Below are 27,781 nucleotides of genomic sequence, written 5' to 3' on the forward strand. Positions count from 1 at the left end.
GTCTGCAGGGTGATGCATCAGAATGAAGTGGAGCAGGGAGCTTGTGGTCTGCTTTTACATCACAGCTACAAGCTTTTGTCAATGGTCTTTTCTCGTCTGCTACTAATTCACAACTATTTAAGTAAAGACATACTCAGAAATGCAATTTTAAGCTTAATTTTCTTATATATGTCTTTCATTATGCAAAAAATGCCACAAGAACATGTTAACAACACTAAAAACACAATTTTCATCAGAGTGGATATTTAATACTACTGAATAAATTGCAACAGGTTGCGGTCTTTAAAAACTGTTACTGTACTTAAAGAGGTTGTGCTTCAGATGTAGAAATCTTCCAAAAAAGCAATAAAATCCACACAAGTTGAAGAGACATCCTTGTTTCTTTTGTGAGATACCTTTTAAAATGTTTCTCATAATAATACCTACTGTTCTTTTCCCATTTCACGTTAAGAAATATATCCAGTGAGCCAGAAAAAGCTGTATCTCTGAGCTGACAAAAATATTTGTATTCTGTTTGTGTTTTAGCTGCTGTGTACATTTCCAAAACCACCAACAGGAGCTAAACAGTATCAGAAACATGTGAGAAATATCCTAAAACCTATGTTTTATATGACAAATAGTTGCTGTGAGGCAGCTTCATGGCTGTAATAGACTTCCTTTGTGATTTAGAAGATTTTAATCAAATCAAATCAAGTCCAGGATCTGAAGATGTGAAGTAGTGTGTGGGAGATGGAGCAAATGCAGTAGCTGCCATGCTTCTGTATGCACATGTGTGGTCGGTATGAGAAAGCAGGGTGTTGGGCTGTTGCCGTGACAACCAGAGATAGCTGAGCTGGTGATCAATGGTGGGGCAGAGCATGTTACAGTTTATTGTCATTAATACACACACCCACACACCCCCACAGACACCCACACACACACACACACACACACACACACACACACACACACACACACACTTATATATATATATATATATATATATATATATATATATATATATATATATATATATATATATATATATATATATATATATATATATATATATATATATACACACACACAGTATATACTCATATTATACACATATTTATGTACGCCTATATTTTTATATATATATATATATATATGCTGGGAATGAAAGAACGTATTGTGACTGCAATGTGGGAATCATCAGAGGTCAACGTGTGACTTCTTTGTCCGCAGTTAAGGTCCATCCTTCTGCATGTGACATCAGCGTGTGACATCAGAGCCCAGACCTGATCAGCATTCTGAGCAGCGAAGCAGCCTCCCTCCAAATCCCTCTTTCCCTCTCTAACACACACGCACACACAGAGGAGGTGTCTGAGAAAGCTCATACCTAAACTGCCTGCCTGCATGACGATGCTTTAATTAACATGCATGGGCAATGTCACACAAACAGTCCGGTATCTGAATGGATATTGAGTGCAAAACATATATATATATCAAAATATACAGTAAAATAAAACCCCAGCATCTTGTCAGTAAGTAAGAAGGCTTCGGAAAGAGACACTGTAGTCGATTAAGTATTGGATATACAGAGTCTGTTGCAGGTTATATTACTGAAAAATCTTGAAAAAAAAATTTCTGCTGTAGTTATACTTAAAGTTTACATTAAGAAAGATAAATAGAATAACTCCTGAACTTTAACCACACCGCACAGACTACCGTAAATAAATAGCTTCAGCATCTTTCTAAGAAAACCTTTTTGAAGTTTTTCAAATTAATTTTACCTTATTGGAGGCCATCTCACTGACAGAGTGTCTTGTCTGCAATGTCTCCAACTGGTCCAGGCACCAGTCCAGCTCTTCCAGGGTCTCGGTGGCCAGTTTCTGGTAGGCCTCCTCTGCAGGTGCAAGACAGGAGGGCAAGGGGTCAGTAAGGGTCCTCTTCAAAGGGCTAGTGGTCGGTCCAGATCTGGGGTCTCCCATTCCACATACAGCTAATCTGGGATACCCAGAGTAAAGACATGGGTGACTCTTCATACTGGACAGGTGAGCCAGTGGTGAGGGCCTGCAAATAGGTCCGTCTTGGCCTGAATCCTGGCTCCAAGAGGAGCAGGCACAGTTTAGCTGAAGAGTAGATCTGTGACCTCCAGTGTAGCTTTGCAGCTTAAATCCAGGATTCTCCCCTTGAAAGATAAAGTCAGACACAATCCACAGGGGTATGGTGGCAGTGATGGATCACAAACAGCCCCACTGAGTCAGTTCTCTTTAAAATGTTGATAACAATAAGAAAAATTCAGCAGAGATACCTCAAAAAGCCATTCGAGCCGTGTTGGAAAAGATGCACAAATCAAAAACATTGTTTTACTCGCTTAGCTCAACTCAGAAAACATTCAACACACCCCGTCAGTTGGATGAGGGGCGTTGTTGTTCCTAAATAATGTGTAATTCCAGTCATGTAGCAAAATGAACAACAGTCTGCTTAGCAGGCCCATGTCTGCCAAAAAAGAATGGAGGTGAGTCGGGCACAGTGAAAGAAGAAGGATCCAGTAAGAGGCTCAGAAGCGGTCAACATCCACATGAGTGCTGTCCAGCCCGGACCATCTACAGGTCTGATCGCAGCATCCTGACATGGTAAAACATTCACAGATCTCACACAGAGGCAAGCATACACACATGCATACAAATGCACACTCCCACCAGACGAAAAGCTAACCACAACACATTATGGTGTGGTCTCAGCCTGTCTGTCAGTAATAACATCCATTGTATCCTGAAGCAAGGGGGTAAAATCCGGTACTGCTTGTGTGCTGGATAGTGTAACCTATAGATGCTGTGTGTATAGGGGGTGGGCTTCTGTTGCTTCGGCGTCTCTGGTAGCCAAATGTGCTTCTATCCAAAGCTGTACCTAAAACCGGAGAGGACTGCACTGTGGATGGGAGAAGGAGACGGAGAAAACACGGACTGGATTTTTGAAGGGGAAGCAGCCGAGCTGGGAGCTCCCAGTGTTTGGTGTGTCTGCAAGCTAATATGCGCTCAGCATACTAAAAGCACTAAAACAGAGATGGTTGACAACATGATCAGAACAGCAGACTTTCTGTGGCACATCGAAGTATCTCTCACTTCGAAGTCAGGTTAAAAATGTCACCTCATCAGAGGAAAAGTAAAGAGACTTTAGCAGTTGTAGCATAGGATTACTGACAGACAATTCAGCTACTACACTGGAAATGATAACATCCAAAATGTTCAAGTGAACAATGAAAAAATAGAAGATTTATCTTTTTTATGCATCAGACAGACTATTCTGCTATATGTTGCTGCACCAAAAACAAATAAAATTACTATCTCATTCATAAATTATTATATTTTATTTTGGGACAAAAAATCAGTTACAAAAATTATGAATAATTGGCAATAATGGTTTTCAGAAACTTAAACATCTCAATGGACTAGAGATGTGGGGTCATTTCTATGACATAATGTAATATATTTGGTGTGATCGTTAAACACATTAATGTTAGAAAAGATGCTCAGTCTTGCTTTGATACATCTCTGACTCAGCCACTGACCATCTCCAAAACATTTTTGGCTCCTTGCAGTCACAAAAATGTCCTCTCCCCTGCTTCATTATCTTTAACAAGTCCCTCCTTCCACTCTTTCTATTAGTTCTTGTCCTCGTCCTCACTTTCTGTTTCCTCCAATGAACACCCTTCACCATGTTTCCCCCCTTTTTTTTACTTCTCATTATCTGCCTTTCTTTCTGGGTCTCCGTCTCTCTCTGTGGTTGGGGTGCTACTCTTTCTGACAGCAACTGCACTGACGTCAATGACATTCTTCTCATGCTTAGTGCGACATCAGACACCGGCGCTTACAGAGGCCACTTTGCTGCACTAGGCGCACGGCTGCAGACAAACTACGTGCCGGAACCTCCTGGCACTGAAGCTGGATCAGAATCAAGGAGAGGGAGGATGAGTAGAGAAGTAGCAGGGGGAGATGATTACAAAGCAAAGGGAAAAACGTACTACACTTATAAAAAAATAAATAAACGTATATTCTCTTTATTGTTAAAGTGCCAAATCCAATAATCTTTTAGCATTCCCAGTGGTCTTTTAATTACGATGTTGCCATTTTTAGCCAAAACCTGCATCATTTTGAAAGACATACCGTAGTTTCTACAGAGCTGCAGTGGTTGTTAAGAAATTTGGATGTGAGATGTGAACTTGGAACAGAAACGCAATTTTAGGCTTAATTTTCCTTATACATGTCCTCAACTTTTGAGACAAATCTTTAAAACACCAAAAATACCATTTTCATTAAGGGAGTCTTAAAACTGATCCAAACCATCACTTTGTGTGGTGTTTTTAAAAAAACCAATCTGGTGATCACATCAAAGATTAAACAAGATAATTTATATCTGTTTATTAAAATGAATGTTAACAGCCATTAAACTGATTGGCTTGATGATGATTAAAAAAGGTTTGCATGCAGAGCCTGACCTGATGAAGACCAGCAAACCTCCTAATATATTAGGGGCGTACAAGTTAAAAGGGGTTATAACTTGAATATGCTGACAAACTTTAAAAAAAAAACAACGCTAAGACTATTTGATAGGAAAAACAAATAGTAGAAAAAAAGTCTCTCTCTCTCTCTCTATGTATCTCTCTCTCTCTCTCTCTCTCTCTCTCTCTCTATATATATATATATATATATATAAATGGAAAAACAAAACAAAGGAATTGTAAAATAAACTTCTATTAGTTGAGTCGTTCTTCTGTTCCTCTCTGTGACATGACTTGTTGCAGCTTTTGCATGACAAGTACCCATCAATACTGTGATATAATGACACTCATGACTCACAGCTGTCCCCACTTTATGGTAGGGCACATAAGGGCTATGCAGCAGAAGAACTGTGTTCTAAATATAGCACAATGTCACCAGGCCCTTGTACACAAGTCGGTTAGAAATCAGGAATCCTAAGGTGAACAGATTAGATTATCTGCATGTTTCCCCTTAAAATACCTTTTTTGTAACATTATAGGCATCTGTAAACATCCTGTCTTGATATTCCCATTAAGCACCACAGAGTACAATGATTTATTAATGATGGAGGTTTTAAAGTCTCTCTTGCAAAAACACCAGCTATGTTACAGCCACTGACACTGCACTGACTGTCAAGGGCAATTCTATTCAAGCCATCCAATACTGTGTGTGAGATGCCCTTCTCACAAAAACCCTCACACTGAACTAGACAGGCTACTGGGTAGAGCCTTCTGTCTACTGGTAAGAGTAGAACTATCCCTTGACTTTTGGCAAATAATACAAATACCTGAGCTATTGATGACAAGAATCAGAACGGACAAGAACACTAAAGAAAATAGAAGATAATTTAGGTAAATGTGTGTTTAGAAGAAAAATGAATCTCTGGAGTCGGACACTGTAGTTTTATGTCTCTTAGGTAGCCCCATGTTTGGTTGCTGCATCTTTAAAGGCCAGCAACAGTATAATATCAACTAGTTTTAAACTGAATTAAATTTAAAAATATGTGCAAGTGTGCACCTACTCTTTCTTGAGACATAGAGTCATTCACATAGAGGGAATCATGCATTCATTTGGGCACATATCTACATGCTGACGTACCTGTGAAGGTGGTCTTGGTGATAGGTGGTGGGTTGCACATGGGGGATCTCCTGAGAAAACAAACGCAGATCATTAAAACTATTTATCTCCACACAAAAACATAATTATGCTCTATTTTGTAAATCTGAGAGTGTTGTTGTAGTACTTAAAAATAACAGTAGAGGGCAGACACATGCAGACTATTAGTTGCCTTGGTTTAAATAGTTCCTTCATATTAAGGAAAGCAGAATAACTACTCGTTGTTTTTAGTCATCCCTCCTGTAATACTAATTACAAAGGATGTCTGTAGGAAGATTGGAATTAAAAAGCAACACAATGTCACTATAAATGTTTTTTCTACTTAAACTGGAGGGAACAGTTTCACTGCAGACAACGCAGATCACCTCAAGTGCAATCTGCTTTGTTGAATTTCCATAATTATACAAATGTCCTTCCATTTGTGACACCAGCTTTAACCTAGTAAAGGTTACAGAGATGCAGGAGCTTACAGAGCTGAACACTAGACCCATTCAAACTTACATATGAACAACTTAGATTCATCTATTACTCTAATGAGGTTGCTTGACCTTAGAAATGGCAAACATACGTGGGTTGAATATACAGAATCCACACAGAAAATTTGCCTCTGCTAAGTCCCACACTAATGCGTAGAGAGCAACACAGGAATGACAGACTAATCAGGTGGTGGAGTCTTTATATGGGCTGCCCCATTTCTCACAAACCTTTGAAATAGCAAGGAAAGCTAAGGCAAGATAAACTTGAAGTCTGAAAATGAATGCTAGCACAATTCCTGGCACAAAATTCACTTTATTTATAATGTACAATCAAAAAAGAACATTAAATACAATTAAAATAATTGTATTTAAATTTACATTTTAACTTGGATTTTATTCTTTTTTTATTTTTTATCTAATTTCAATCTAAAAAAATGAACAAAATATATTAATCTCAAATTTATAATAATATAAGAATTAATCTATTTAAAACAATTATTTATTTGAAATTCTCTTTATTTACTCTTGCTTTTCTTTTTATACACAAAGAAAAGTAAATCCTACAAACACAAATAAAAACAAGAACTAAAAATGCTAGCTTACTTAGTTGATGCTCTTTCTTGCTGGACATTGGTTAATGCGCCAAAGTTGTTTCGTACAGTTCTCAAGCTGGCAAGGACCTGTGGGAGACACGGTTTAACAGAATTCAATTTACATCAGCTGTAACATTACATCACTAACAACCAAAAGGGGCAATTAGTAAAAAACATACCTGTGCAAAAGGCGTTACAATCATATCGTCGCCATGACTGAAAAAAAAAGAAAAAAATTAAGTCAGAGAAGTTTGTCTTAGATACATGTCTTCTTGACATATGACAATAGAAGGGCGCTCTACAAAGGACAGAGCAGACGTGGGCAGAGATAGGGATGAGGGTCACTGGACAAAATTCCCAGGAATGTGCACTGACACATTTATAAAAAGAGCTGTGATCTCTCTTTGTGTTACTGTTTCAAGTTTCGGGATTGAAACTGGACGGATTTATCATTGGACGGGCTTGTAAGGTGGCCTGGTGTACTCTATGTTTCTCCTCTACCACAACACACATTTACAGTGAGACTGCAGCAAGAGACACAAACTCCCTTTGCACCTGTGTCAACCTCCCTCACAGTCAACCTTTCTCCATCTCTTTTCCTACACCACCTCAATCTCACCACAGAATATCTCATTCACTTTGATTACTTAAAATTGACTTTTACTCCTTCCCTTCTTCTTCCATGCTGTGAAGACCATTTACTCATGATGTAAAAGTGCAAAAGTGGAGGGGTTGAGTTTCAAAGCCTGGCTTTAGGCAACACAGTAAAAAGGCATTAATAAGTCAGCCAAGCAAAAACAAATAAGCAAGTAGACTAAGTTAGACTGGTGACCTCCAAACTATGTGAACACCGTCAACAGGCTGAGATATCTGGTGTGTCAAAGTGTCGCACACACATCCTGCTACATCGTGGTAAGCAGATGACTTGTACATTAGTAATATATGCTTTAGTGTTGCAGTAAAACACTAGAAACAAGTGAAACATTAAAAGTTAATGTTTAAAGTAATCTTAGTCCAATTAAAATACATTGATGAACATCTCTAAAGTCAGGTAAACAATGTCGGGAACATCAAACAATCCCAGAGCACTTTCTTTTCAAAAGTGGGCATATATGATCAGGGATAGATATGGCAACACAAGATCATGTGACAGATTTAGATCCAGGTCTTGGGTATTTCAGCACTCACATGTCACTTGCAATGGAGGAGTTTCTGGACATGGACTTTGGGGAGAGGTCATAGTCGCTGTCCGAGCGGTACAGGAATGATTCTCTCCGTTGGCTGTGGACAAAATTGGCCTGCAGGATGAGACCTGAACCCGGACTGGCCATCGGGTCCAGGGGGCTGCGACCTGAAGATGTGCCATTGTCCACATCAAAACTGCATGAGAGAGAAAACAAGAGAAAGATCAGAGTTTGAAGATGTATTCCCATATGTGACAGCCATCTGACTGTTAAAGCAATAGTAACATTATAAAAGTCATTATACTTTATTCATACTTTCTACGTTTACTTGACACAATCAAAAATTACATGCTTCTGCTTTCCAATATTGAAAGGACTGATCGTGAAAGTAGAGTCATACGGTTCCAATTAAAGAACTCAATAATAAATACAGATTAGTGACGTTAAGAACAAGTAATGGCTTTGTACAAATTCAAGAACAACACAAGCGACTCTTCTGGCTGTCAAACTGTTCACAAATTTGATTGATTAAAATTGCAATCAGCCAGTGGTTGATTATTAAGCTGATTAGTGGTTGAATAATTTGCTAATCAACAAGACTTGCAACCCATGCAGCATTTCAAAAACCTAGACATTAAATGTGGAACAAAATGCGTAGTTGAAACAACACAAAGCTAGGGAATACCTCTGATCAAATACTGCAACTGAGTCAGATCTGAGAGGCGTTTGCAAACCAGTGACACCTTTTCCCACTGGGATGCCACAATGAGCTGCTTAGTCTCCAAGGTGATTGCACACCATGATGATGACTAATGTACATCCCCAGGGATATCTGTCTCATCCCATAATCTGGAATGGTGTGTATGCTAAGGTCAGCACGGGATTCCCCTCTGTCTGATGCATAGCACCCACAGGAGGATGACGTCTTTACAAAAGCTTCATCATCATCATCATGCTCTGAAACTGCAGCATATTAAATCTGTCCATGACTATTGGGTATAAATGCTTTGCTCAGGTTGTTGCTGTGGGATGTCTATGCATGAATGTGGCTGTGGAACAGGAGACGTTTAGCTTATATGCTATTTATAAAGCACATCCTGAACTGCAAAAATTTACTTTCAATCTAAAGTGAGAAATAAGTTATAGTATGGCTAGTTCTATCCATGCCTTTTCTATTTTCAAATTGTATTTGAGCATGTTTAACTGATGTTCTCACTCCTCAAACATACATTCCTGATTTTCGTCACATGTCTTTCACATCTCTTTTTCCCTCCTTTTTGTCCATCTGTTTGAATCAACGTGCCAATGAGATACAATTAGGACCTAGTATATGAAACACAGTTGGGTCTGTTAATTCTAAGTTAATCGTAAAAGCTGTTATCAGTGCTTCAACTGTTATCGCTCAAGCGATGGCTCCTGCTGCTGTTAAGATAACAGCCACAGCAAATAGCGATGACGTAGTCGTGCCAAAGAAAAGCAGTCACGTTTCCCTGTGAAGAAGTCTGGAGTGCAGCAGACCAAACAACCGTCAATAGAAACTTAAAAAAAAGGCAGCCTGAAAAACCTGAATCACATTGAGATGAGTGAGAAAAGGAAAGTTATAGAAATGGTGTTCTTGTGTGTCAGGAAAGACCTAAATCGTCTGGCTTTGATGAGATTTTATACCAAGGAATTGCAAATATAAACCACAAATGAAAGAAACGAATAATCTTACAATCACTGTCCAGCCCTGTATTCCTTTTTTTTAAGTAGGACAGCATTTAACAGCATTTCTGACTCAAGAATGAGAGCTGCTTAGCTGCTCACTTTTCACAAGGCAAAGTCAACTCGGTCCATCCTAAACTTGACATTCACATTGATAAACAGGACACGCCCAGCATACTTTCCAAAACAATTAAAGGCTAATTGATGTGCTATCACTCTGTATTTCCACTGAGAAGCAGCAGCTAAGTGAGACCAAGCTCTGATTGTGGAAGGGGATAGTTTGGCTGTCTTCCTGGGGGAGAGGGCAATTGTCCTTTCCTTGAGCTGTTCTCCAACTATTTCACTCGTAAAAACTGGTGCCCTTTTACGAAAACATGGGTGACAAAACTGTGGTGACTTTTCTTTACATTTTCCCTCACCCCCTCACACTCAGTCCCAAAAACTCCTCAGTCTTGTTTTCTCCATGTGGTTAGACAAACAAGCAAGTATTATCTTCACTCCTACATTCACAAACAGCTACTATCCACACCCTTTTATCAGTCAAGGCGATCAATTTGTTTTCTTTCTCCAAACGAACAAGTGATTCAACTCTTCTTTGATCACCAAGTCACCGTTCCACAGCTGTGTGATGATGAGAGCACATGGGTGTGTGTATCCTGTATGCAAAGAAGACAAAGACGACCAGTAGACAGATAGAGGTGTCCGAAGATAACACTCAGCATACATTTGGGAAGTGAGTCATGATGACATTCAGTCTGATGTCACAGCTCAAACAGAGTCTCATCAAAGAAACCTGCCACGTAACTTCGCACCCCCACTGGGTTTATTTCAATTCCCTTGAATATCCTCTTTGCCAATCACAAATAATCCTAGTAGCATCCCTGTATAGTTTTGAACCAGTACTTACACTGTGGGTTTCTCTGAGGGTTCTTTTTCCAACTCAGAAACTAAAAAGTAACTTTTCAGGAGTGCATACAAATTAAAGGAAAACAAAAACTTTGTTGTAACTTTATTGTGAAAACGGGCAACAAAAGTTTATGTAGAATTACAGTTAAATAAGTCACCAGTATTTCTACAAAGCCAGAACAGCAAGAAACCAAAATCTTCCTCGAAAAAAGGAAGGGATATTATGATGGCAACATACACAACCACACCCACAGCAAAATGGTAGTAAACCCCCATGGACTGCACTTCTTTTTTTCTCCATTTTAATACGTTTACAATTTTAGACTCTTTATTCTTAAATACACAAATTTCTTTGAGCTATACATGTATTCAGTGTTTTGAGTACTTATTTGTAGCACATAATCTTCAACATTATTTATTCAATATACTCATTTTAGTTAGTTTAATTAATATCACATTGCCAAAAGAGGAAGTCTTCCTCTTCTTCTTGTAGTTTAAATGGCAAGAGGCACCAACGTCAAGGTGCAGTTCTGCCACCTACTGTATAGGAGTGTGAGTCAGAGTGGGGGACTATCTAACTAGTCTAGTGTAAAAAAATAAATAAAAAAAGACGCAAAAAATCTATACGCTCTTCAACAGTCCAGTTCCCCCCCAAAAAACTCCATTGAAATTCTGATCTGTTAGTTATTGAGTTGTTAATCTAATTTGTGTGCGTTTCTTTTTTTCTTTTTTGTTCTTTGTTCTCAGATTTTAGTTAGGTCAGTTTACATGATCTGGTCAGTTAATTAAGTTAAGTTAGTTTTTCTATGTTACTTATTCTGTTGACATCTTTTAAGGGCCCAGTTTGTAAAGTATCTTTTTTTAAGAAAAAATAAATTTTCATTTTTTTTGATGACTTTCTGATGTCCCTCACAGATATAAACACTTTCTTTCTTTGAGGGCTTAAAACTGTTTTATGCTTGGAATATATACAAAGGTTGTTAGAAGAAAATAATTAATTAATTTTAAAATCCCAAACTTTGCTTAAATAGCACCAAGACCGATCTGCTGCAAATACTGTTAGACACATCCAGACTTCCAAAGGACAGGACACAATTCTCTTGAAATAAATATTGCTTTTATCTCACTTTTGGGACCCAAAATGCAGCAGATGTTTTCGAGACAGAGCTGTGAAAAAGAGGTCAGAAGATGAGTATCTGATAAAAAAAAATCAGCCGCGTTGAGACTTGTAAGCTTCTGTTTTTAAATATTACTTTTGGAACAGCAAAGAAAACCTTGTCTTCCAAAGCATACTATATTTAGCCAACCAGTGATGCGTTGTTCTTCTTGCATGTATAAGTCCATGTGCGGACTATTGGTGTCTACATATAAGGAGAGCTGGAAGTTTCATTGAAGTCAAACTGCAAAAAAAAAGACAACCTTTTTTAGAAATAGATGCCAGAAATCTGGAGTCCTGATTCTGGTTAAAATGCGTGGATTAATATGGATCAAAACAGAGCTGCATACTGGAGCAGACAGAGGGAAGATGACACTAAACTTATTTTAGAAAGCTGTGAGGACGGAGGGGGGTAAGCAGGGAAAGGAGGACAAGGAGAAACATGCCAGTGCTTCAACCTATCTCACAGCAGAACGTGAAACAATATCTCAATCATAAACATTTAACAAACAGATGATACACTATTCTTCCATAGTGAAATCTTTCCACACATCAGTTTGCTGTGATAGGTCTTACTAAGGAACAAAAAACATATCACAAGGATGTTCATTTTGTTTTCATTTTGCATTGGTCGACAATATTTTCACATTGCTTTTCAATCATTTCAGACTATTAGGTCAGAACGTGAAAATGATGCTCTTTAAGGTCTCTAGAGCATTCAACAAGATCCAGCCTGCCCACGTGTATAGGAATATCCAGAAAAAAACAAATGTAGAAAATATAAACCCAGATCATCAACTAGCTTTCAGACAGCCAACAGCAGATGGAGCACCTCAGGGGTCTGTAAGTGGAACTTCCTTCTTTGCCGTGTGCAGAAAAACCGTAAGAACGTTCCGAGCAAGCTGTATTAATTTGGCACAAAATCCTTCAAATCATTTTTTTATATTTACTACATTCTATAACTGTTGTTTGCAATATATTTTCCTTTAGGGATTAAAGTTGCATTTTAATAATATGTTATATTCAAATATACCCAAATGTTTTTACACACTTTCTGTTGGGACAATTGTATGTGTTCATAGAGGAGGCTACGCATTGGGTTTCAAGGACATGTATTGAAAGGAATGTGAGTCACATGACCAAAGTGAAATCAGAAACATTTAATTAAAGAAAGAGGCCAAGGGTTAAGGCAGACACACGGCCACTCACTAAAAGTTGCCCTAAACTTAGATCATGACGACAGTAGTTGAAATGTAACTAAGACAACAAGACATTAGAAGCACACTGTGTCTAGTTAGACTGCTCTACAGGTTTTTGCCAAAAATAATACCAAAGGAAGATAAGCAGCAATATTGTGTTTTTGACTGAAAATAAAATGTGGTGCTACACAAAGGTGTAAAGTAAAGTAAAGTAAAGTAAAAAGACATTAAAGATTTAAAAAATAAATATATATAAAACTGCAAACCCTCCTCAATAACAAGCACAATATATACAATAAAAGAGCAAATAGACTAATTATGTTTTGTATTGCACTTTTTTGCTTGGATACATTTTTCTTTCAAACAAAGTTGTGCAGATTTTATAGTAAAACACAAACATTTTTTTTAAATATTAAATCTTGTAGTTTTAGTTTTTGTTGTAAAATGTGTATGAATCCCGCTGTCAAACTGCAAATTATTTTCTACTTTTATGTCACATAAACCAAGACAAAAGAACAGTTTGGGAAGCTATTAACAACTATTATGATTACTGGTTTACCAAATATTTTGGCAGATATTCTCTTGTCTCGTGTAATATAATTTTATACTTGCATATTAGTACATATAATCTTGGATTTCTGAACACTGCAGTATTCTTTAGATAAATTGTGACGCAACTCCTACAAAGACAAGTTACTGACCACTTACTGATAAGTGGGACACCTTTCGTCTTTATCTGCTTCCTGTGCCTTCACCTCTGCCAAGCAATGGAGTCACAGGAGCAAAGAAACCTTTGCTAACATAACCAAAATACACAGATTTTGTTACTAAATGTGCCAAATTTTACATCCACTTTCCCATGTGTGTGTGCGCTGATAAATAGTTTACTTGAAGAACTTAACTGGTTAGAAGGACTCTACAAAAACATAGATGTGAGCAGCTTTCCCATCAAATCGATCCAGTGTTTTCCCCAGGACACCATGTTGACTTCAGCTTTCTCTTAAGTGGCACGAATAAAAAATGTGCACCTGGTAACACTGCATCATTCAGAAAACTCTGAATCATGACAAAGACATCACCATGGCAATATGGTAAAATCCTGGTTCACATGACTGAACAGAATGGACTCATACACAGGAAACCTTTGATACTATAAACCTTTTATCTCTCATAATTGATACTTTGGGAGTGGTCAATTAAAGGTCATATGTGGATCAAATGTGCGACAGACTGGCGACCTGTCCAGGATGTCCCCTGCCTTTTCCCACGAGTGGCCGCAATAGGCTCTGGCAGCCCCGAAAGGGACAAAACGGCTTTAGAAGATGAATGAATGAATGAATGTGGATAAAATGTTGCACAATAAGTTTACTGCCCGACTTAATGAAAGGCTAAACTCCTAACATTGAACATTTGCCAGAGATGACATGCTGTTGTTGGGAACACATGAATAAAAAGGGTTAAATCACACAATCTACAGACAATATTCCCTTTTTTTTTTTACCCCAAAAATCGATTAAATTAAGCAAGAAGTTCTGGAATGCAGTTCCTATAACACCTTTCAAACCCTTCACACTAATCTGTTCTTTTCTCCAACATCCAAGCTGCATTTGCTCAGCCAACACCTTGATGAATATCAAAAGTCTGTACACAAACAAGCTTCTACATGGCTGGGTGGAAGGCAGTCTGTTAGAATTTGTCAATGCCTTGAAGGGGAAGGGTCATGTCCCACTCCCAGACCACGTCACTGTCTTATGCAGCTACGCACACACAGACGCACACAGGGATTTGTGCACTCAACAGCGTTCATTGAACAGATAAGCTGCTGCAACTATGTAGCTTACAAACAGGGAAAATTCCAACCAACAATAGGATCAGATGTTTTTCATACATGTAAAATGTCATAACTCCACAGAAAGTCCACACTAAAAAAAAAAAAAAATTAAGGAATAGCAGTAATGTCTTTACATAAAAGACAGCGTCATAAAACAGTTAATAAGAGCAGAAAGACGGACAGGACAGATGGAGGAGGCGGTATGCCTTGTCCAGCTGAGTTGCTTTTGGTAGCTATTCAAGAAGATGGCTCATGCTAAACATAACACTGCCAGATACTGAGCATTTAATCAAAGAAAAGCAACAGTTTGCAGTCAGATCTTTTATTTGGATTACATACATGCATGGGAGCACTTATGGATTTCTAGGTTTTTTTCTGACTCATATGCAGGATTACTCAAAGCATGTCTTCATTTCAAACAGGTGTCATGTTGGGTAGATTTAATAGGCAAATGTGAGATCACAGCAGAATGATCTAAGAGAACACAATCCCCACCTCTTTGTTCAGATGTGCCCAGGGTTGTATGAGCTGTCTACACTCAGAGTAAGATGATAAAGGAACTAGATTGAGATTCTGTGGATTCTTGATAAAGAAAAAAGATCTGACAAAGACAGGCTGAAGCAAGAGAAAGCAGGAGAGTAAAAGGGGGAGGGGACGGTCAGTTTTGCCCTTAGCAACATTTTCTGCATTATGAATTCAGTTGTGCACATGAGAGCGCACACAAAACAACTCGGAAAAGTTATTTACTTGAGCACAATGCCTATGCATTTACCTGTTAAGAGGGAAATGCTGACTGAAACATGACTGTCTTATTAAGTCTTATGTACCCAACCTAGACAATGTCTCGCTGCTGATCCATCCAGCAGCTGTTTCAGTGGACCACCAAAGTCATTTTGAATAAAGTCATGAAACTGAAAGAACAGCAGTAATTGATCCTCAAACAGAGAAAACTGCCACAAACAAACAAACAAACACAAGAAAGACTTTGGACTACTTTGATGAGACAGAGAGGCACAGACATGCAGATGGAGACAAATAAATCAACAAATACACAGGATTAAAGAGAAAATGTTGCCAGCGGGCAAACTTCTGTCCATTACCATATTCCCTCCGTGTTCTTCAATGAACTGGTGGAACGTGAGCGGGGTTTAAGAATGATACTCATGGTCCGATCTTTCATTCCAAATCCACTCCGCTAAAGATATGTACAGACCGAAACAAAAAAAAAAAAACACTCCGGGTCACTTCCCCTGGTCAGCCTCCACCGTGACCTGACTAAAGTCCTCTCTAGTTTCAGGTGATCCAGCGTCCTTTACCCAGTCAGCTGGAGTGCTGTGTCGATCTGGTCTGGATCAACCTCTGCCTCTCAACAGAAGCGCACGCTGCCGCTCCTCTTGGAGCTCTGATCATCTGACAGTAGGTGGTTTGTTATGGCGCTCTCCCTCTCACTCACTTGCACTTATCTTACATGCCAGAACAGCATGTGATTCTCCTCTTTCCTAATCCAGCCATGCTCTCACTCTGCGTCTCTCTTTCAAGTTTCCACGTTTATTTTCCTCTTCGCTGACTGGTGGGAATAGGATCTAATTTTCTCTCCTCCTTCTGAACACTGAATCTCCTGCTATGTCTCTCTATCAGCCCCTCTGCCTTTAGGACACACGACTTAGGTTCCTTATCCTCCTTTTCCTGAGCTCCTGCTTGAGTATGTCATAGTGGGAGGAGTTGCTGTGGTAGTAGTAATTCTTTAAAGGGCGGGACTTTTATCTTCAAGCAATCGGCTCAAGTGTCAGTCACTCGGCTACCTCAGCTACCAAAAACAAACGGCCAAGCACTCTGACCCAACAGATCAAGTGGCAACGTTTCATCCAGTAAACAGCAGATTCTGAGGAGTAGAGCTGTTGAATGAGGGGATGAGAGGAAAACATGATCTGTTTGTGGAAGCATGAGAACAAAGCAAACACAGGTAAGGAAAATGACTGAACCTGTTTTAAAAAAACAAAGTAAGACACATAAACTGTAAAATGAGCATGCAAATAATATGAAACTACAAATTAATATGTAAAATGCTTTATTTAGATATTAGCAGAAAATGAATTCCTAAGTTTGCAACTTCTACATTTTTCACAGAGAATATCAAACTAGAAGCGTGGAGCAAAGTGTTCTTTTTAAGTCCAGTTAAGCTTCTAAGAAAGGCCAAAACAAGGCCACTTGTGACCTAGATTTTCTACCATACTCTCAAAGCCTTAAAAGCAACAAAAAAAGCCATGGCAATCATCTTCTGACATCATATAGCTGGAGGTCTGATAGTGTGTACACAGGAACTCCTAAGCACAAGTAGCTTTTAGTGAAATTGTGCTGAGGGCTCAATCTGAATAACAATATGTATATATTTAATTTTCGCAGTTTTATTTTGACTCAACGAGACTAATTATTCTTTTACAAAAGCTTTTATATTGATTCAGTTTTGATACATTTGATTGATTTTGTCATTTTTTTAAGTCTTATGAAGCAGACAGATGTATTAACTGTATACCCCGGCATTTTCTCACACGTATAAATTTTATAAAAGAAAACTATAAAGGGAAATTGCCACAAATCCATTAAAAAAAATTAAAAAATAGAAATTTTTTTAGGTGTACACATTGTTTAATTATGAGTCAGATTTAATTACTTGGTTTTTAAGGAAGCATTGATTAAAAGGAAGGTTTGTGCTTTGAAAGATTAAAAACTTTAACCCAAGACAAAAGCAAAATGGGAACACTATCTGATTGTACATTATTCCAAGCACTTTGATCCTTCTAACAGTAAGAATACTTTATGCTTTAGAGGAGTTTTCTAGTAAGTGCAGGATGGATGTCTTTTGTTCTTGGAGTGATAAGAATTAAATGGTTGCAGACAGGAAATGCGAAAGTAAGATTTTTGTCACAAAATAAAGTAGACAGACTCACAGGATGATAGACATGGTTTGATGAGGTTTTGCGAATTGCTGTGTAGATTTTACAAAGCAGCAAGATCAGAAGCTGCAAGAAGTTACCATTAAAATGACCAAAGCATAATTTGAACAGGCCCCTTGAAAAACAAAACTAGTATGAACATTTCAATGCACTGAGAACTCAATACCTTTGAAGCAGGCTGTGAGAAAGAGGGGGTTTGTTTGGTCCAAAAAGTGCAAATTTTACCAAAGTCTTCACATTCCACACAGTCAAAATAAAACATTTTGTTTTCTCAAGAGGGCAGATAAATCGACAGTCCATGAATCACAAATGGAAAAAACAGCCGATGACATGCCATGATAACGCTGGAAAAATTGCCCAACTGCTGTCTTTTGATCACAATCAACATGTATGTAAGCACACCATACCAACAGCACAATTTATCCTAATTTTAAAATGTTTGACAATTAACTTACTGTAGTACTTGGCAAATTAGATTTCAAATAGCTGCAGGTCTACAAGATTTAGAAGCCAAGTAGTTTCAAATAAACATGCTAAAAACACATTTTTGCAGATTTTCTAAGTCTGTTTTTAAATAAAACCACTTAATTTGATTTATTTTCAGTTTATTACATTAGTACACATATACTACTAACATAATCTAAGAAACAAAAACTATAATATTTTCTTATAGTATTTTGTAAAACACTGCTGCCACCTAGTGCCTGAAGTGGGGTTATGGCAGCAGTTTATTACAATAGTGCACATCTACTAAGATAATCTAAGAAACAAAAACTATAATATTTTCTTTTAGTATTTTGTAAAACACTGCTGCCACCTAGTGCCTGAAGTGAGGTCATGGCAGCAGTGGTTGAGTGAATACAGAAACTGACACAATTATTGACAGGTCTTTTTTCTTTGAAGTCGTCCACCAGGATTCATGTTCAGTGTCAATACAGACGAGCAGACTCATTAGACCGCAGTCAGATGCCACTTAAGTAGGGAACAGCGAGTCAAGCACAGATGGCTCAGTCACAGTATTGACGAGGCACGTATATGCGTGAGCTTTCTATATAGGTATATTTCACACACACATACACACACAGTGGATGCAGGCATACAAGAACCTACAACAATTAACACAGCCCCTCAGACATTTTAGTAACACAAAAAGACAGATTCGTGCATCAGATGAAGGAGCATTTAAAAGCAGTGGAATACGTGTAACTCTGTAAATGCAAAGCAAAAATGGGCTTAACAAGGCTTAAAAATGTTCATTTTGAACCCTAATGGACAGAGAGTGCTCTGATGACTGGCATGCCCTCTGCTTGTTAGTGAAAGAAGCTGGCTCACGCAGCCCTCCACGCTTTCGGACAGCGACTTGATGGAGCTGCTTACAGGGCATTTACTTTGCTCTTAGCTGTATTTTATGAAACACCAGGAGGAGAGCTTTTCCTAATAGAAAGCAAATGCACACAACTTTGCACGTACACACACTTTGCACGACAACAGTCCAGCCGACCAAACAGCAAAATGACAAGAATCTAACAACAAGACCAGCCACCAAGCAACGGCAGTTTACACAACGCTCATATGTGAGCACAGCTCCAGTTCTGTTTTCTCTATCTGGATGCACCTATTTATCAGTTTATGTCCTGATAAGAAGGAACACTCACACACATTAATACAAGTCATACAAATCCATAAATCTAGACTCATGCAGATTACATAATCAAGGTACACAAATGCAAAGAAAAACAGGAGTTTCCTTTTAGATTTTTACAAAATGCCTGTTTTAACTTCTCTAACTGGTTTACATTGACCATGCATGCGAGGCCTGGAGGTCAGTCATATATTATAAGAAGACATTTGTGGAATTCATCGGACAAGCCTTCCAGACAGAACAAGGATACGGAACAACACCAGATGAACTCTGTTCACTGACAGAAGAACCATACCCTCTCCTGACCCGCGGTTTAATGTCGATGGGCTTGTTCGTAGCGTAGGGTGAGCCGTTGGAGCAGGCGTGGCGGTAGCGTGCTATCCTTTCCAGAGACTGATAATCTGAGTTCACAGGCAAACTCATTGTTTATGAGCAGTTATAGACACTCTGAGGTCTTGTCACAGAGGAAGGAGGTGAATGGATGGAGAAACGAATCTCATAAAAGCTGAAGTGGAGAGGAGGGACGCGTTTGTGGGGGGGGGGGGGGGGGGAGACGGAGAACAGCTCCAAATGGGTGTGACTTTAGAAGAAAAAATGATGGAGAAACATGAAGAGAGATGCAAATGAGGGAGGAGCAAAGTGCGAGGGTAAAGCAAACTAACTGAGCTTCTCTCAAACACCAGCAGAGAGTCTGTATTGACTGAAATGTACTTGTTTAAAAGCAGACAGACGGCACGCCGGTGGAAAAAAACAACATTGGTTTCATGACACGGATTGAGTTTAGCATAAATTGGGAGCATTTTTTAGTGAGGTGATTGCTTTCAGTTAATAACTGTTCTCTGTGGTCTGCCTGAGATGAGGAGTTCAGACGAGTACGATGCTTCTTCTGTAAATGTGTTGATCCAGTTAGTGAAATGAGTGTCAGACATGCTTTAGTGTCCCAAAACTATGTGTTTCCTAAAATACTGTCACCATAGGGTCAGAGCCTTGTGCTATCTTGGTATCTAAAGCTATCAAAGGTGGATAAAGGTGGAAAGATTTCATGTAATCCATGGACACCAGTGAGGTTCACAAATCATTGAAGAAAAAAGGTTCAGCGCATTGTCTAGTGGGTCTAGATGACCCAACTCCCAATATTAAAGTGTCTAGGAGGGCATAAAGGGTTAAAATGAAAAGAGACTTAAGTCTGATCAGTTCTACAAATAAGCACTAGAGGGAGATGGAATACAATTTTTCTATGAATTCCAGCGTAAAAATGGTTAAATATTATATCCAGGTTAAAAAGCTGTGTTTGCTTCAAACATTAAATGTAATGTTCATTTCATATGTAGTGTTTTAACATTTTTATGTACCTCTAGTGTACTTCTATTTGACACGATATATTGTTAATGAATCAGGGTTGATTACTATTGATAAGGAAAGAAGGTGAGAAAACAGATTCCTCAATTTCATCAAAAAGCTGCTTTACTTATTTGTTTTTTAGTTTCCTCACATAATGAGAAACGAGGGTTATCAAAAAAATAAGAGTTTCAAAGCAAATTGTTAAATCTGAACTATTTAGTAATAAAAGTATTTAAACCAATTAAAGAAAGGTACTCAAAGCATTTTAAATATTCAATAAAAGTTTAAAACTGTTTAAAAAGTACAACCCTAATCACATTAAGACTTAATGCAAATCTAGTAGAAATAGTCATTTTAAGGTTTTTATTTTTAAATTATTTGATTTTAAAAAGGAAACTGGAGACAATACAATGTTCTGTCGTACACTTGTACATCAATTCACAAAATACTCATGTACTGTTTGAAACAAAAGAACTGTTCCAGCCCCCAAACCTGTACTATGCATTACTGACCACTAGGGGTCAGCAAAGGTAGTAAAATATTCTACACACGTTGCATTGTAAAATCCCATTTTACAGCTCATTAATGAAGTAAACAATAATGATGGGATAAAAAAAAATAGCTTATCCAAGAGACACATCTACAGTTTGTGGGCAAGGCTGCTTTCTGAACTGATGAAAATCCGCTTGTTCAGATATCAACAGCCAGCAGGGGGCAGTCCACCCTGTGGGAAATCTTCAGCTATTGGTGGTGTTTTTCAGCGCATACACAAAGAGCGGCAAATCACTTTGGAGTTGAGGTTTCTGCTCCCCTCTGACAGAAGCAGCCAGCATGTAACGACAGCTCCTGGGATGACAGGGATGCTGTCAGAATTACAGATGCAATGACACATCAGCCAACCATGCACACCCAAAAGCTGTTGGAGCGCTTACAACAAAAGGGTGCACACCAAAATATGTGAATAAATAACATGTTTTAAAATAAAACAGACGACAAACAAAAGGACTCCTATTTATCATGCAGAGCATCACAAACATCACAGACCAACGTTTGCCCAGCTGCTGGTTTGGCCACACACCATTGGTCCTAGTGACGTGCTGAGACGGTGCGCCAGGCGACTGTCGTCACTCAGAGAGCCCTGGAGGCTCGCAGCTGCACAAAAGCAAAACCGCTGGATCTGATATGTGTTCATGCAAAAATGAACACATTTGCCGCATATTTACAGACGAAAGGAAACATCAGCTTTACTTAATGAGGTCATTTTTTTAAAATGAACACTGTCCATAAGCTTGAATAAGATTATGAAACACATCTTGGTAGTGTTGCCCGTCATTAAATCAGCATCCACGTAAAATTCCAAAGTGTTAACCTTTTTCCACCTTCTGAACAAGTGTTTGCAATTGTTTAGGGATTCATGTCTATTTAAGCACATTAAAAATGCAATTCCTTTTCCGCTAAAATTGATGTTAAATCAGAATAACTCGCTGAAGAAGTGTTTTGGTCTCCTTGTAGCATGTCTATTTGCATGGTTAGCAACTGTAATGGGATTGAAACCAAGCTGCCGTTTGGTTATCTTTTAAACATGGCTTCAAAAAGTGAACAGAAGTAGTTATTGCGTCTTGTGTTGCTCACACTGTCTCCTTCCTGAGGCATAAAATATGCATTAATTCATAAAGGAACATAGCTTTTTGTTACAAAGCACAGTGCTCCAGCTGCTTGTTCACCAGCATAGCACATGCATGCAGGCATCCAGAATTCTATTACAAAAGGTGTGAAGACAACAAATAAGTCATGGTACTGCTGCAGATGAGGGCTCTGGCAACTGCATGTCCGCTGCCTCTGCTTTAAACCTAATTATCAGCATGACTGCATAGTTGTTTTCAGGTAAGTAAATCAGTGAAAGGTAATGTTATTAGGAGGCAATAATAGAAAGGTAATTGAGATTCATACGGCACTGTATTTGCGTAAAGGGCTACAGCTATTAGCCAGTCTTGCTTCAACGAGCGCAGCTGTTTTGTGTGCCAATGAACAATTCCTCTGCCACAACTAGACTCATGCTTCTTGCCTGCCTTCACAGTCCCCTGCTAGGTTCATGTTTATGATGTGGTCGCCATGGCAACTTGGCAGAATTCAAAAGGGACAGGTAGGTCCTCACAACCAATCGGTCCTCAGTTGCTAAGGACATGACGGCAGATTTGGTTATGAGAGATTGAGAATGACATGGTCATGGACAGAAACAGAAAAAGTAAAGTTATTCAATCTTCATAATTTTTTTGGAAGATTCATTTAATACAGATCTTTATGATGGGTCACTAGTTTTTGAGTAAGATATTCATTACTAGCAGCCGCTCAATGCTGCAGCAGTCGTGCATGACTTACCTGAGCTCTATTTATACATCAAGCTGACTCACAGGCTGGAGAGGATTTGAGCTGTTTGTCTCACAGGCTCACCAGAGTGCAAAGGAGAATATAAAAGCTCACTACTATGAAAGGACAACAGTGGAGAAGGGTAACCACCGTACATGGGACCAGCAAAAGCACTTACTTATGCGGTGCGTTTTCTGAGTGCAAGCACATTTTGCTGCATACACTGACAGCGGAGTGCGCCAGTGAGAAGAGAGAGGGCGTCGTGATGTGTTGAAGCTGAAGTGATGCTGGACAGGTTGAATGTGAGAATCATCCACTGCAACCAGCTGGAAGAAGCCTGTGTTAGAGTCACAGACCTCAGAGACAAACGCACGATAGAAACCAATCTGGCAAATACTCTTGTGGATATAAATATGACAACAAAAAGGATTGAAAATCCCTGCTTCCTATGAGTGATTCTTTAATCCAACTGACAGTCAGCTGTAAATTATCTCAGAAGAGATTGAGCTCAACAATCAATAGTATGAACACAGCATCCGATTCATGCAGTATTGATGACGATGTGGGCTCCCCATATGATCCTAAGTACTAAGACCATGAAAAGCAATACAGTACGTCACAAAGTGCTGGGAAGTAGCTTTCTGGATGCTACGTTCACACTGTGCATTTAGTAAAGGAATTGTTCACACATGACTGTCGCTATGGGATACTGGAGCATGTCCACCACCTATAGGTGGTGCAAAAGGTCGAAGCATTGAATCTTGCTCCAGGATTTTCAATGACAGCTTTATTCCGATATATGAAATACTTGGTGTCATACAATTCTTGCTGGCAAAAACTGAAATGATTAATTTCTCCTTGAAATTGCACTTCAGTAAATTAAAAAAGACGCCATCCATACCTTACTACCAAATCAAAGTCCCTGATTGATCAAAGTTCAACATGGTTTGATGCATGTTCAGCGGATGAAAAAGGTGCTACAAACTTGTGTATCAATGACAGAGTTTTAAGCGTAGATGCTCAAACACCTGTTTACATAGATTTTTCATTGAAAGCAATGTTTCTGATTTCCCCCTGTCACAAATTCACAAAATACGTCAAGTTGGGATATTACCACTACTCTTTAATTTCAATTGTTGGTTTCATTACCTTAAAACAACACCAAAGGAAGTTGATGTAATGTTGGCCCAGAGGTATTTCTGAATGATATTTCTTTTTCTCATTTAAAACTCAATATTTTCTGAAAACTTTTAGAAATTACACAGTCTTTTAACTATTTCAGTCAGACAACTCTTGCAGTAAGAAATATTTATTTGACATACTTAATTTTCCACATTCTTTAAGTTGGCATTCACAACTTTTCGTTTGGCATAAGGCTCCGTTCAATTCGATGAGAAATTTCCATAATACTTTCGGGTAACAGAACCCCCCTTTACGGAGCCCACAGATGGAAGCCGGGGAGGAGGGAGGGGCAAAGAATGAGCGCTGAAGGTGAGAAAGAGAATGAACAGCTGCGCACCTGGGCTTAAATAGGACGCTGAGCAGGTGAGTTAATTGACTGAACCGCCCCAGGGTAGTTACCTGTAAAACACTGCAGCGAGTATCTGCCTGAAATACGACAAGTCGTCATTTGTGCTGTGTTCTGTTTGATGCAACCGTGAGTTAAGGGTTAGAAACAGAACGATGCTATCTTGATATTGGTTTTGATCTGTTGTTAATTCAACAACATTGTTGATGACACCACACCCATGATTGTGTCTTACAACCAGACAGTCTAAGGACGCAGTAATACAGCGAAGAACAGTCAGAAGGATGCAGACAGACAAACAATTTGCTCAGGAGGCTTTAACAAATCACACAGACACAAACCGCTCAAGTGCACATCGAGCAAATGGTGAGGTTAATAGGTTTAAGTTGGAAGCATTCCCAGTGATGTCACACTAATCTCTCATTAAAACCCCTATGACATCATTGGGCGGTCAAGGGTGTGAAAGCTGCATATAGACGCATATTTACGTGCGAAAGGAATGCCCTGCCGCTGTGAGCTAAGGATGCCTCCTTCATCAGGTAATCCAGATTAGACCTAAAACTCCAAGCAAACCCTGGGAACACTTGCGTCACAGTAGCTGCCAAGGAGGACCATGCAAAGTTAAACAGAGCACACTCAGAATCAATTTATAAAACCTGCTTTGAGTTTAATGATTGATGTAGTGTAAATACTTTATCATCGTAAGGCAAGAGATGCTTTTTATAAATACATACATTTTTTTAACATTTTGGTGAATGTGCTATTCAGCATTTTTTTCTGCAAATGGTTAGCACTTATAGGTTAAAAAATGTATTTATTAAAAAATACTTTAACAAAAGCATTTTAAAAGTACATGGGTAAAAGGGGGTGGGGCTTCAGACAAACCTATGAAGGACAATGAAAAGATGACTAAGCCCTTTGGAGGGCATGACTTCCAAAGTCCAAATATAGCACCGGTAGTATTTACAGTGTCTGTTCTCATCATTGACAGTATATGAGAACTGGAATGAGTACCCGCTGGATCCAAGAAGCCAAAACCCCATAGACTTCTATTGAGAAGTCTAATTGTAATTATGTCAGAGTAACCACTCTTGCTATACCAACTGTCCTAACATGTTTATGACAATACTATTTAAAAAAATATTTTTTCAGTAGAGCCAGTAATTCAAGTAATGAACTGGCCAATGAAAGTATGAAGTTTCACGTCCAACATTCAGAACATTTGACAGATTCTCTTGAGCCCGCTTTCAAATGTAGGGATGTGCTCTTCTAACAAGCTCAATCCGGATAAGTGAGAGAGTGGCTGGCCTAGAAATGATGACTCAGGCCAACTTGGACCAATCACTCCCCCTTACTGACGTCTGGCTCCAACAAGGCAATGTTCTTATTACATGGCCACAAAAATGGCCACTAAATTGACTTCATTTCACTGGAACCGGAAGTAAGCCGGTGACGTCAGACTCACTTGGTCCATTTATTTAATGCTACATTCACACCGGCCTTGGAAACACGTGTTCAAACAACCCAATAAAGAATATATGTAAACGCAGGTTTTCAATTTTTTTTCAATTTATTTGTTTGAAGGATAAGCCCCTTGAGATGTGTCATCTCGTTTTCAAGGGGGTCCTCAAACGCAGGTACAGTATATGCGCATTTCAGGTGTCAGTGTTCAAAGCTCTTGTGTTCTCGTCTCGCTATTGTCATGGTTTCAGTTTGTTGTGTCTTGTTTTTCGTTTTAGTTCTTGTCCTGTCCTGTTTGGTTCTGTTTCCTGTTTTATTTTGAAAGGTTTCCTGTCTTGTCTTGTTTCTTGAGTTTTACTTCCTTTTGTCCCCATCTGCCCTGATTGTGTTCACCTGTGTCTTGTCTGCCCTGTCTGTTTATAAGTTCTGTCTCTGCCTTCCTCCTGTGCTGGTCCATTAACTTCTGGTCGTGTGTTTAACGTCTTCATGTGTCTTCGTCCGTTCATGCCATGTTTCATGCCCCGCCACAGTGAGTTTTTGTTTTGTCATCCTGCTCTGCAGCGCTTTTTGTTATAATTAAACCCCTTGCCCTTGAACCTGTTTGCCTCCCGTCTCTGCGCCTGGGTCCTACCGGCTCTCGAGCCTCCCGCACATGACAGAATGGACCAGCCAATCTTTCTGGACCCAGCGGAGCGGGACATGCTTTTTCTTGAGGCCTACTGCCAGGAAGCGGAAAGGACTAGGACCTTTTGGACCTTTGATCAGGCTCGAGAGCCGGTAGGACCCAGGCGCAGAGACGGGAGGCAAACGGGTTCAAGGGCAAGGGGTTTAATTATAACAAAAAGCGCTGCAGAGCAGGATGACAAAACAAAAACTCACTGTGGCGGGGCATGAAACATGGCATGAACGGACGAAGACACATGAAGACGTTAAACACACGACCAGAAGTTAATGGACCAGCACAGGAGGAAGGCAGAGACAGAACTTATAAACAGACAGGGCAGACAAGACACAGGTGAACACAATCAGGGCAGATGGGGACAAAAGGAAGTAAAACTCAAGAAACAAGACAAGACAGGAAACCTTTCAAAATAAAACAGGAAACAGAACCAAACAGGACAGGACAAGAACTAAAACGAAAAACAAGACACAACAAACTGAAACCATGACAATAGCGAGACGAGAACACAAGAGCTTTGAACACTGACACCTGAAATGCGCATATACTGTACCTGCGTTTGAGGACCCCCTTGAAAACGAGATGACACATCTCAAGGGGCTTATCCTTCAAACAAATAAATTGAAAAAAAATTGAAAACCTGCGTTTACATATATTCTTTATTGGGTTGTTTGAACACGTGTTTCCAAGGCCGGTGTGAATGTAGCATTAAATAAATGGACCAAGTGAGTCTGACGTCACCGGCTTACTTCCGGTTCCAGTGAAATGAAGTCAATTTAGTGGCCATTTTTGTCAGCTATGCAGGTTTCTACCACTGTTTTTGGGCTCTACATACAAAACATGTGGCCGTTAAACGTGTTGACACTTGAACCAGTTGAACTTTGACGAATCGGGGATTCAAAATGGTAGTGACACATGGGTCACGTCCTTTTTAATTCACAGAAGTGCCAACAGTTTGAAAATTGATCATAAAAGAGAATTAATAATTGGTGGTTTGTGCCCGGCCGAAATAATATGACACCAATTCTTTAATAAATTGGAATAGAACTGTGAAAGAAAAAGCCTGGAGCAAGATTCGCGAGATTTGCACTAGGGGTGTGCCAAAATATCGATATGGTGATATATCGCGATATTTA

General features: G+C 39.1%; 1 protein-coding gene across 10 annotated transcripts in view; it reads right to left on the reverse strand.

Moving 5' to 3' along the window:
• The window catches only part of pde4d (phosphodiesterase 4D, cAMP-specific), a 180,949-nt gene that overhangs the window by 13,643 nt on the left and 139,525 nt on the right, over positions 1-27,781 (reverse strand). For 4 of the 10 annotated variants that reach the window (XM_078953116.1, XM_078953115.1, XM_078953117.1 and 1 more), the window contains 6 exons: positions 8,045-8,073; positions 7,882-8,005; positions 6,873-6,909; positions 6,704-6,780; positions 5,607-5,656; positions 1,758-1,870 (listed from right to left, as the gene is read on the reverse strand). In XM_078953116.1, the coding sequence (XP_078809242.1) occupies positions 1,758-1,870; positions 5,607-5,656; positions 6,704-6,780; positions 6,873-6,909; positions 7,882-8,005; positions 8,045-8,073 (430 nt within the window). Of the gene's footprint in view, positions 1-1,757; positions 1,871-5,606; positions 5,657-6,703; positions 6,781-6,872; positions 6,910-7,881; positions 8,074-15,773; positions 16,380-27,781 lie in introns of those variants that run through there. The other 6 variants (XM_020705821.3, XM_011478989.4, XM_011478991.4 and 3 more) reach the window with 3 other exon arrangements.

Source organism: Oryzias latipes, chromosome 9, assembly GCF_053564925.1.
Source record: "Oryzias latipes strain Hd-rR chromosome 9, Olatipes_Hd-rR_3.1".
Lineage (NCBI taxonomy): Eukaryota > Metazoa > Chordata > Actinopteri > Beloniformes > Adrianichthyidae > Oryzias > Oryzias latipes.